Source organism: Emydura macquarii, unplaced genomic scaffold, assembly GCF_026122565.2.
Source record: "Emydura macquarii macquarii isolate MOO-44397 ecotype Brisbane River unplaced genomic scaffold, CSIRO-AGI_Emac_v2 contig_1390, whole genome shotgun sequence".
NCBI classification, from domain to species: Eukaryota; Metazoa; Chordata; order Testudines; family Chelidae; genus Emydura; species Emydura macquarii.
The window spans coordinates 13,249,667-13,262,498 of NW_027131527.1; the positions used below are offsets into that span (position 1 = coordinate 13,249,667).

At 41.1% G+C, this 12,832-nt stretch overlaps 1 protein-coding gene across 1 annotated transcript in view; it reads right to left on the minus strand.

Annotated features, from left to right (window-relative positions):
- Positions 1-471: 471 nt before the first annotated feature.
- The window catches only part of SLC29A3 (solute carrier family 29 member 3), a 28,963-nt gene continuing 16,602 nt past the window's right edge, over positions 472-12,832 (minus strand). The window contains exons 4-6 of the mRNA XM_067552670.1: positions 9,700-9,926; positions 7,735-7,897; positions 472-6,292 (exon numbers count right to left, since the gene is read on the minus strand). Coding sequence (XP_067408771.1) covers positions 5,614-6,292; positions 7,735-7,897; positions 9,700-9,926 — 1,069 coding nt within the window. The 3' untranslated portion in view covers positions 472-5,613. The remainder of the gene's footprint in view (positions 6,293-7,734; positions 7,898-9,699; positions 9,927-12,832) is intronic.

Here is a 12,832-nt window from a genome sequence, read left to right on the forward strand (position 1 = left end):
AACAACCAGGCAAATGATGTCAATTGCACTACCCATTAATTGCTGGCATAAAACCAGAGGCCAGATTTAAGCTTTTTATTTTTTTCCTCCATCTTTCTGTAATATATTGTTGGCTTAATACTGAACATGCTCATAAAGCTTACTGAATAATTGTAGAGCCTCTCATTCTTAAGAGATCCTTATATAAAAAGGTGCCATGGAAGTGGGAGGTATAAAGTCATTAACAATAAAACACAGGGAAGGATAAATTGTGAGTGGATACAGGAGAGAATCATGCTAACTGTAAGAGATTGCCAAGACTTTACTGAGATCAAGTCACATTTCAAAAGCTCTCTCAGGACAAAACAATTACAATACTAGGGTTCAAATCATAGTTCAGTATACATTTGGGCTGCCTATGTATATAAGCCCTAGTTCTTGGCTTCTCATCCTCTGGTTCAGTAAAGACATCACCAAAAGCTTAACCAGTAATGGGGGAAACCAATCACAAGATGTGGCTGAAAATGCATTGCTGTCGATCAGCCTTGGAAGTGGAAAGCTTGCTTGGACTCTGAATACGTCCAAGTAAAATTCAGGCACTCTTGACACCAACATTTATCCAGTACCAAATTAATTTTATTAGTAACGCAATGAGACAATTGGGGTTCTGTTTCAAGAGGTAATAACTTATTTCCCTTTGTAACTGTGAACAAAAGTCAGAGTAAGTGCAAAATAGTCAGTTCATCAACAATCCCTGTCAAGGATCATGTTGTCTCTTAATACTACGTACCCTACACACAATGAGGGAAATTTAAAAGGAAGAACAGAGCAGGGGGCTTCATATTTTAAAAATTCATTGAGAACACTTTTAGACACCCATAGCAAGTATAATAGGAAACTGCAGAGCAACCCATGAGCTGAAATCCTTCCAGTCTTAAGCATCTGAAATGGTATTTGTGAATATATTTACAAATAATATACCCAGAGCTATCAACAGGCCATATTTTAATAATGGTTCTAAATTTGCAGACAAGTGATTGTATTTAGGCATCTACCTGATTTGCAGTTGCAATCAGCTAATTAGAAGTGCTAATGCCACTGTGTGTGTCTGTACCACTGAGTGCAAGTATAAAATTGGGGGCTTGGTGTAAGCCTCTTTTTAAAAAATCTAGCCCCAAATGGAGATTGTGTACACATATATCCCAACATAATTCTATTCCAGGCTCAGGGTTTTCATGCAAAGAGACTGAAAATTATCCAATACTGCATGATACTTATGTGACAGACAAAAATTTTAGTGGGAACCGGTTAAGACCACAAATGTCACTTTTAATGTCTTTATCTGTGAAAGTGAATTTGAGCTCAGCTCTCTAGAGACAAGTGCAATACCCTGCTACACCACCCAAAGGCTCTTAAATCTTCATAACGTTGCAGAGCAGACCAAACCAAGTCATATTCTGGATTAAAACAGTATTATTACACTCCCACCCCTCCTTGGGTTGCTGCAGAATGGCTGGTAGTGGCAAAAGGTGTATATAAAACTGTACCACCTAGTCATTTAGCTACCCTTTACAATCTACACATAAATAGAATTTAACACATATCAACCTTAGCCAGGTTGCACTATATTTCCATGCAATGAAGGCCAATGGATTAGTTCCTAGTGAAAGGACAGCATTCATTTCAGTTTTTTAAAGTCTATGCCATGCAAAGTCACATACTGTAAAGCTTCTGCTTCTGCATCACATGCCCTGTAAATTTTCCATTCATGTCTGGACTTTATATTTTAAAATGACCTAGAAAGCCGAACTGTGTGTGTGTGTTATCAATGATCCCAGACTAAATACTGAAAAAACACTTAGTGTAGTCTCAATAACTGCTGTCAATCATGTTAGGTTATATGCTAGCCATGTATTATTCTCTTTAAAAAGTAATGAAAGCCAGCAGTGGGCAGAACTTTGTGAAACTCACAGCTATCAAAACTGAACTCCAATTTTTAAAACCTGACCATCTTCTGTTATTGTCCCTACAGACCACAGAAAGGAAGAGACTCCAAAACACACAGCACTGGCTTCAGCAACTAGGCCATCTGACTTTCCAATTAATATTCTTTGAAGTGTTAAACAGTACAAAATTAAATATATTATTCCAGTTTTAATTCCTAATGGTCCACACCAAAGCCTTTAAATAACCATGACAGAAATGGCACTGCATTGGCAGCAGCATGGCATCTGGTCACACCGCCCTGACAACATCCTTTGACTTGCTGGCACTAACTCTAGGTAAATTCTGATTCCCAAGACTATTCATCCCTTAACATCTCTGCCATGAATACTAGTTGTGGTGGTCTTTTTTTTTGGCACATGACTACCAGCACATTAGGAACTCAATGGAGATACTCAAACTATGGAAGTTACCAGTCGAGGGTGAATTTGAAACCATGACCTAGAAGCAAAAGGTTTGATATTCCTCTTTCAATTCTTTGAGACATTAAATCCCAAAGGAAACATCTTTCATGGTTATTTTCCACAGAGGCATTCAATTGTAATGACAAATTATAAAATTAGGCCCTTACCTGCTAGTTCATCTCCTTTTACAACATAAATCCATCCAATTTTACAGTAAAAATATAATCAGAAATATATTTAGTTTAGTTTGTGCTTCATTAAATTTCATATATAAATTAAAAAGGCCACCTCATTTGGAGACAATCTTTATATTTTATAACATCTTATTCAGATAACAATATAGGCCACATTTATCTGATGCCAGATTACAAGTGTAAGCTTTCCCTTCCCTCACAGTTGATCTACTTGAATTAACCAGGGTCTCAATGTTTTTCATACAGTGAATTTAGTCAACATAAAAAGTGCTCTCTCTAATAAATCTATTTTTAATAGAATTTCTCTCAACACACAATGTAGCACTTTTTAAAAGATCAGCAAAATGTATTATCGCTGGCTCCTTGTCAGTTTAAAATTTAAGTGGGTCACCATTTGGTAGGTTTAAAAAAAATTGTTAGTGTCCTTTCACTCACATGAATTTGTGAAAGTTACCATTACATGAACCAGTCTAGAGTTCAAAAATGCAGGTAAGAACAGCAGCACAGGATGTTTAACAAACTAACCAACCAACAGTGAAGCCATTCATCATTCTACTGTGCTAGTCACAGTAAAGGGATGTTGTCAAGTCTAGTAAAGCACAGAGCATGACCCACTCTCTAGCAGTTAGAGTGATGAGACCTATGACATGCCCCCTGCTAATGCTTTGTCCAGTCTAATTTGGAATGACACAGGCAGTGGTGCTCCCACTCCATCCCTAACAAAACTATTGCAGTCTGATCTCATTGTTAGGAAGTTTTGCCCAGTATTCAGGGTTTTCCCTGGTCTTAGAATAAGTGTATAACATCCTAGTATTGTACTTTTCTGTGGTTTTCCCCCAAGGAGTAACACTTCAGTGCTCCATTCCATATCATACATATACAAACAATATTAAAAGCTATACATATGCCCAATGTCAACTCTTATAAGCAATCCTGAACCAACAAATCAGTGTATATATATATCATCTGAGGGAAGTATTTCACAGGAAAACAGATCTCAGTTTCAAAGTAACACAGCATTAATTCAGTAATAAAACAATTATAAATCCTCCAAGAGTGTCCTTTTAAATTGCTCAGCAGAAAATAGTGGGGCTTACTGAAGCATCTGAAAATGTTCGATCCCGCAACTCTGTGGATTACTGACCAAAGGCAAAAGAACCAACTCCTAGTTCAGCAGATATAAGAAAAAAGGCGCAATTGTCTGTGGATGGAAAATATCAACATTTGGTGCACATTCACCTGACCTAACAAGTCATTCCTCAAGATGAAGCTTTCACTCCATCAAAATTGGAATTTTGGACTAGTCCCATTTTGCAGGCCCTGCATCCACTCTAGGAACTTCCCCACAAAGCACTGCTGGTGGTTGTTGTGTTTTTTTAATGTAAATAAAACTCATTATTAGTTCACCTCAAGCATTATCAGTAACTTGAACCAGTTTAGTCGGCTTCCATGCTTGGGAGACCAGCAAATAAGTTAATATAAGAGCAAAACGATAACAAACATGGTTACAGCAATGAATAGGGTACATATTAAGCTCATTTTTAACCCAGAGAATCTCTGCAGATGCTTTGTTTCTCTCCATTCTAGAAAGACACCCCTCTTATAAGCTTCTTAATGAGGGACATGTCACCTGCCTTTCAGGTTCAGCAAGTAACTCTGCTGCTTTCACTCAGCTTTCCTGTCCGCCTGCTTTTCAGGAGCTCGACTTCAGAGCCCCACCAGACCTGATGGACTAGATGACCTCCTGAGTCCCTTCCACCCCTAATATTCTATTACCAGGATCAGCGGTTCAGGAATTTAACTTCATAGATTCCCCAGGGAAAGGACCTGGTTTTTAAATCAACTGCTGATGGCCTGAACCTGGTGCTTCCCAAAACGATGGTAATACCTGAATCCTAAAAGGAAAACCGGTTAGAGTCCCAAGGGACCTGTACAGCCCTTCACTCATTCCTTTACTCTGCCATCAGCTACAATTTAAAAGGTACATTAGAGGAGCACTGAAACATACAATGGAAGTCTAAAACACTGACATTCACATTCCACAATACTGTGTAGCATGGACCTTCCAGCAATGAAGAGTCCATGCCCTGATGTGGTAGATACTGGCTGCGTGGTGCTATTGTACGGCCCTTGGCAGCTGACAAAAGGAACATATTTTAACATACCCCCGAGTTAATTCCTTAGATCCCGACAAGAAAAGCTAATATTAAATGGCTCCAGGACACTAGACACTGACTGAATACGACTAGACCCCTAGAAATACACCAGCATGGCTATTCCCTTCCTCCCTCCCAACCCCAGTATTCTAATTCATAACATATGACACACAACTAGCTTTTTACTTTTTGGTATCTGAGGTCCCTTGGGTCTTCAGCCTTATAATTTACCTAAGGCAATCCCGAAAAATGTATCCCACATTGAGATTTATTGCTTAAAAGGACACTCAATATTTAATTACTTTTTGCGCTGCAAACTTTTTAGAAGCTTGAAAATAATTCCTTGCCCACTGATAATAAGCAAACATTAATTTTCACCCTCTTTTTAGGGAGTTTGGATTTGAACACGAGTTATTTTTTTACTTCCTTGTTTGTATACCCTCAGTTATGGCAGCACAGCTCTAGAAATGCAATTAGTAACTGTTCCTTCAGAGTGTCCATCTAAAACAATGACTATTTCTTACATTCCAGCAATGGACGGATGAACTAAAGAAACATTTGGAATCTAGGACTTCCCTCTCCAAGTGACGAAGCAAAATTGGGTGTCTACTCTGCCATTATCCCGGGGGTGGGTGTGTGTTGGGGGTGGGGCTTTTAGCATGTACCCAGACACAGAGCAGCCAGACAGCACCAGGACACTACAAATGAAAGCAAGACATTCCCCTGCACCTAAACAATGCATCAAACAAGTGTCAAATCCTTGGGCAGTGGCCACAGAAGCATTTCCTCAGGTGCTGGATAGGGCTCACCTGCCCTTTGAAGGAACGTCGGTGCTAGTCACACAACTGTGCTCTGCCCTTTGGAAACTCCCCTTTTCTATATGAGATGGACAACAAAAATTGTGCAGACAGATCCCAGCGCCAACCCTAATGTCAGGTAAAATGTCATCACCACCCCTGTTGCCTCTGCCAACTCTTTTGGCATGATCTTGGGGCCATAGATGATAGCTAAGGTACCTAGGTAACCATTGCTGAGTCCTAAGAGTACAATGAAGAGAGCTGGGTAGACATCTTTGTTGAAGACCACCATTTTGATATGGGTCCGAGGCTGATAGTTACATAACATGAATAGGGGTAGTGACAAAGTCCTCAGGAGGACCAGCCCAGGGAGCAGTTTGCTCTTTGGGCCAGGGGCCTGGATCCAGGCAGTGATTTGCCGTCCACACCAGTCAGCAAAATTGTACAAAAGGAAACTGGTGAGGGGAATGAAGTATTTATTGGTCCACATGCTCCCCGAGTCCTTGTTGACAGATTCTATGCTGGAGGAAATGGAAGGAAATATGATGATGGAGATGAAAAAGACATAGAAGACACAGAAGCCCAGGACAGCAGTCTTCTTCAGGATGGGACGTAGGGGCGGGATGTTTTGGTCACTGGTCCCTTTTGCTGGAAATGAGCTGTTGATGATGCCTTGTGACTCATACACGTCCTCTAAATAACTGCTAGGCAATACGCCTTCTGGGTGCGTGCTGCCCTTATGGCTTCTCATGTAGTATCTGAAAGAAGAGGGGAAGGAAAACTATCATAAACCAAAAGAAATCAAGATGGACAGGTGCAATGAGAACAGAATTTGCTGGCACTCAACAAATAAGGAATTCAGGATTTAGATTGTACAGCTTGTACTGCCCATCTTGTCAGAAACTGATCCCCTCCCAACCCAGAATCCAGAGAGAAGATTGATGTCCACACACTCCCCGAACCCTTGTCGACAGACTGGAAGGGAAAAGGAGAACAGAAATTCAGCACAAGCTGTGGCAATCCCCACAGTTTCTGTCTGTGGCTTCTATTTTAATAAAGGGTTATACACACGGATTACTTCAAGGACCTCAGGATTTAATAGATACATAACGTTACATTCCTCTTCTGTGCCAAGATCCCACTCCCTACAAAATATGGGCCCATGTTAATCATATCATGGGGCAGTGTACAAAATACTTCAGTTTTCTGCATTCTCCATTGCACAAGAAAAGAGGGCTGTGAGAGTTAACCAAATAAATATCTCCTGCTTCCATATGAACCTACCTAGATCACCACAAACACACTCTACCTACTGCTCTCATTTAGGATTTACTCATATCCCATGGACTTGCAAACTCCCTTCTCCCAACATGAATGCGTTATAATTAAACAAGAAATGCCACTGCTGTGCAGAGATGCCCAGCTATTCACAGGAGGGCCCGAAAGACATTGCAAAACCAATCAGGCTTACAGAATCCAGATGTTTGGAGGTCCAAAATACTGGTATGTCTCATTGGTTACTGCATGAGCCAGTGGGACCTATTTGGTTGTTATCTGCATGCTTTAGGGGTTAATGTGAATAAAAGTTAGTTTTACCACTTCTGATTAAGCAGTTCTAGAGCTGCTTATGTGGTTTCTGTCACCCTCTCCTCCCCCACAAAGGTAGCTTTTCAGAAACTCAACACAAGATGCAAATCCCACAGTTTCTGTCTGTGGTTTCTGTCAAATTGGGAAGTTCAGATGAAAGAGACCCAGCAAAAGAGCTGAACACAAGCAGCAGGACAGCAAAGCAAAGGGTATGCTGTAGCACACAGCAAAGCATGGCCCTCTGAGCATGGTAGGAAGGGCGGGAGACTTTTGCAACAGACAAGCATGTGAGCAAATAACATAAAAGGAACGATTGCCAAATAGCAGGAGACAGGAGAAATGGGCATCACATACAGACTCTGATTTTCCTGACCCTTCCCCTGCACAATAAAAGAAAAAGAAGGTCACCAGCTACCCATTTGCCCTGCTGTTCTTAATGCTGGCTTTTCACACCTCAGCATATTACTATCATGTGCTTTGTAGCTCTTATTATGCAGAAAACTACCTCTCTGCCTGCACCTGAGGCATAGTCACCACAGCCAAGATCTGTATCAGACGAACCCTGCTTATGCTATCTGCATAATCCATGACCTGGTGGCTTGATGGGCTTTACCTGGAATATTCCAGTCTGAGAAGGATCAGGTACACCATGATGCAGACAATGATGAAGACATCTGCTGTCAGGAAGTAGGCCAGAGCACTATCTGTAATATCAGCCGCTGCTGCCAGGTCCACCACTGACGCCACAGCAGTGACTGTGCCCCCCATGGCCTGACCTACAAGGGGGGAGAAAAAGCAAGAATTCAGAATCAAAGCAGCATGTAATAATGCCCAGCTTATGCTGGGTCAGCCGGACCCGGACACTTGGGTAGGCAGCAGCACCAAAGCTGTAACAGAGGGGAGGAATGAGAGGGGGAGGGTAAAAGGCTTGCACCTAGGAATTTCAGAAACCATTTTTAAGTGAAATGTGTGGACAAGTTTCAGTGCTCTTGGGACAGAGCCATTGATAGCTTTGGCCAGAACCAGACACAGGTCAGGGCAGGCAGATGCTGCGCAAGTGCTCACACACAGCTTGGCCAATCACTTCAATCCTACCCTATGAATACTGCTGAATTCCAGTTCCAGCTCTCCCAACACAAGGGAAGCCAGTTGCTGCAAGCGGTATAATAGTTTTGGGATTGGGGGTGTGGGGGGAATCGAATATTTTGCTAGGTGGAAATCTGTAAACTTACCTCTTGTCTGACCCCAGCCTCATTGTAGTCTAGGCCTCCAAAAATGCCAGTGCATTAACATGTTGGATCACCTCGTTACCCCAGACGCAAGGCTTCAAAGCCAGCAGACTCAAAAAAGAAAAAGCCCATCTGCATGTTCAGTATTGCCTACGCTTCCATGTTGTTCTACAGATCAGTTATTTATTGGATCACGACCCCTGTTGTGCACGAGTTGTGCAGTGAACTAGGAACCCTGATTTCCATCTAGCCTTCTCCCTGCTCCAGCAAGGGTTAACAAATACATTACACTGCAGGGAACCAGGTGGGTCTGACATGCTGGGCTTTAACGAGGATTTCCTATGCCTAGTTTCAGAGGACAGAGGGTTAAGTTACCAGATCAGAAACCCAAGCTTGGTTTTCTAAAATTGGGACTCGATGGTCTCTCTCTCTTTTACCATCCCAAATGTGAATCACATTGCCAATACCACGTACACACTTTTTTTTTTTTTTTACAAAAGAAACAGTCACCTCTGAGACAAGCTGATTTCCCTCACTGGATTAAAATCACTAAAACCAGTTTAGTCAGCCTTGGCCCAAGGAAGTATTTCTGAAGTCACTGTCTTGATTTTTCCCCCCATCTCTCTCTTACCTACCCTGAAGTACATTCAGAATGTTATTAACAATATCAAAACCTCCAGGGACCTCATCACTTATGACTCTCAATGTGTCCCTCATCAGTTATGGAAATGAGTGTAAATGTGGAATATAAAGAGAGAGACAATGCATAGTTTAATGTTTCTTGAGATAGAAACAAATGTGGAATTAAGGGATGTTCTTCCCCTTATAGAAAAAATCAACTCTGTGGTCCTTTCTCTCCAATTGCTTTAGGGGAAATTCATCCACAGGTGAATTTGAACAACAAAAAAGTCTAGGATTTTCCTTGTCTCTTTTGAGACAATGCTGTATTATACAGTGAAGTATGACAGTCTACAAAACATTTACAGAAACTAGAGAGACAGCTCACATGACTGGTTGCGTTTCTTACTTGGCAACTTCCCTTTATCTCAGTCTACATCAGCTTTTTTTTTTTTTTTTTTTTTTTAAATAAAAGAAAAATCGTGTTACTTCAGCTAATAGGCAGAACTCATCATCACATGTCTAAAGGCAAGATGCAGCAAAACCTCCACCGAGATGGAGGATGTGCTGCAGAACCCAAAGCATGGGTCACAAAACTAAAACTCATGAGTCTAAGCAGTTTCTAAGCTCTCATCAGCCTGATGCTCAGCGGGTGAGTAGTTTTCCATTGCCAAAGCTAATCATTTACTTGCTCCCACCAATTCCATTTTGGATAGCAGAAGGAGATTAACCTGAAATCAATGCTTGTGAATTCTTCATGGGGAAACAGCCTGTCAGGCCAAAGATGCTGCTGGTTAAGATGGTCGAGGCGCTGCTGACTATAACCACACAAATTATGGTTACGACAAAAAAATGCTGTGTCCATGTGGATGTGTCCATTTTCACTAGCACGGTGATCACCACGAAGACAGCCAGCATGACAGCCAAGGAGGACAGAATGCGGATGCTGGCAGACACCCTACAGAAGAAATGCAATGGTTTGGTTTTTTTTTAAATGAGACCCTGCTATCTATTTTAGCCACAAAACCTATTATTATTCAGTACTTCTAGGACATTGGTGCCTAGATGCCTAGCTGAGATCAGGATCCCATTTGCTAGGTGCTATATACACACATTGTAAGAGATAGTCCTTGAGCTCACAATCTAAACAGACAAACGGAAAGTGGGAGTGGAAACAGAGACAGTGGAAGATTCAGTGATTTGCTCCAGTTGGCAAATTGGCAGTAGAACCCAGGTCTCCTGGCTCCCAATATAGTGCTCTATCCACTACTAGACCATACCGTCTCTCCTTACACATGACTCATGTTCAAATGCCTACAGGCTGGCAATGATCTACCCTATTCTACATATTTCATTTTTAAAGACCCTATAGCCACTGAAAAATTTCCAGACAAATTCAATAACGGCGATTATTTTGTAACTTTGCATTTCTGTGCCCTTTTCCATTCAAGAGTTCCAAAGTACTTTACAAACTAAGTAATATTCACAAGCTGAGCTAAGGACCTTTGCTTTAAGGCAGCAAGAAGTGCCATGTGCTAGTAATACTGACTGCTGCCAAAATGCAGTGTGCAAGTGGGTAGCTGCCATCCTACCCCACTTTTTAGAGCACACACTCAAGATACCACATCACAACATGGGAACTTGGGGACTGACAATGCAGTTGCTTTGGAAGCAAGGGCAACAACCTAGCAATGTGTACTCTGGCTAAGGCAGGCTGCTGATGTGCCAGTCAACTGGGAAATAACACACGAGTGCAAAGAAAGCCAGGTGGCTAGAGAAATGGAGCCAGTGTAGAAGTAGCTATGAACTAATTTCTCAGAGGTGGGAAGAACAAAGGAAAAGAGGGGAAATAAAAAGTCATTATTTTAAAGTGTTTTGATATCAAGTTTGTGACTTCCACATCTTCCATCAGTGCTTATTCAACTCAGTGAGTCTATAAACCCAACCAAGCTGTAAATATCTATTTCTAGCAGAAACAGGAAATATTCCCATCAGAAGAGCAACACGTAGCAGCAACAGCAGCAATAAAGTCTGCTTGGGGAATACTGCAGGCTGGGGGAAAGCAATCACATGCTTGTCACTACAAGATAATTAGTTGCCTGAACAGGAAGGTTACTTATTATAGACACACAAGACTTTATCAGCTCACCTTCAGGGCAGAAAAGGGATGAAGGAAAAAGGAGAAAAAAAAAGAAAAGAAAAGAAAAGCTAAGCTAGCAACCAAGATCTAGAGATGAAGTGTTGAAATATATTCCCTTCATCCTCAGATACAAGGTCTCCTGTACGAAACGTTATTCTCCTGGGCACATATAGCAAGGATCACAATATGGTGCATCATGCAACACAGTTACTCAAACTAGAAATACTGTAGTCTGACTGGCCCAATTCTAGCAGGAGAATGGACTCCTGACAAATACACCTTTTGTGCACAGAGCCCCTTTTTAAAAAGTAATTAACACACAAAAATGATCTCTGCTCAAACAGGGGCACCAATATGAACAAGTGTTTTCATGCACCCCGAAGGAGTCAGCACTACCTGGTTTTGTTGTTCTCTCACAAACAATGTAGAAGACAAACTTTCATGATCTCATTCATATTGCTATCCACAGATAGTGCCACTACTTTAAAACAGTCATAATGGCTAGCTCTCAAAGATGCTGTTATACTGAGGATGGAGCATGTGCTAGCCAGATATCCGGCATAATAGTTGAACCCCAGGGAACCGATTTGCTCAGAATTCTTCATAATGTTAATCTGCCTCATGAGTATTTATGATGTTGAAAATTTAACATAATAAAACACTTATTGGTTATAGATGCACCAGTCAGAAGAATCTGTGATATGTAGGAGATAGATGCTACATTTAAATGTAATGCATTAAATACATAATAGTTTAGTGAAATGGATATATTAGCAGTCTGGAGAATATGCAAGAAAAACAGGAGCTATTTTCTGAAGCTCTCCTTCACTTTCTTTCCCTTTCCTGTTTGCATGCCATATGCAAAGATAGGGAACTACTGAGCACTTATTTTAGGAATTTATCACTCGGTTAATAATTACTATGGTATTAATGGTGAACATTAAAGTACCTACTCAATATGCATGAAGTATATACGGTACACATATACACTCACTTCCTGCCATTGTGCATGGATATGGCTCTTCAAACTAATTTCCATTCTTACTTCAGTGATTAGAACTTACAGAACAAGGCAGATAAAAGGGACTGGCACATAAGCAAACACTGCAGGTACAGAAAATAGAACTACAGTTGACAGTCAGCAGGAAGTCAAGACGAGTACAGTGCTATAGCTCCCTCTAAAAGACTTTCTCCTAGTAAATGGGGAAACCTTCCCAGTGTATCTCAGATTCTCCTGGCAGGGGGTAAACTGGTCAATGGCTACACGAGGAGTATTCCTCCCTACTCCCTGCCCTCAGTTTACCTGACAAACAAAATATAGCCATGTACAGGGTGATCTTACTATTCAGGCAGATGCCTAGGAAAGCACAATCTTAGTGGCTGTGAGTTCAAGTAGCTCCAGGTTGTGAGAAAGGTCATTTTCAAGACTGCCTAGAGTGGCAAAAATCCTTGACTCCACTATTTGTATATATGCCAATTTATGTCACGGCCCCATTGTAATATGTATTGCATATCTGTCCTCTCATTACTACTGTGATGGGGAGTTTCTAAAGCACAAAGATAGACAGGTTATTCATACATGGTAAGCATAATAGGAATGCACTATGTATCTAACAATCACTGATTCCAGGTTTTTACGTTTTTTAACCACAGTAGCTAATACGTTTTTAACCACAGTAGCATTCAGAACATAGATTTAGTAAAAACAGAGTACGAAGGAACAG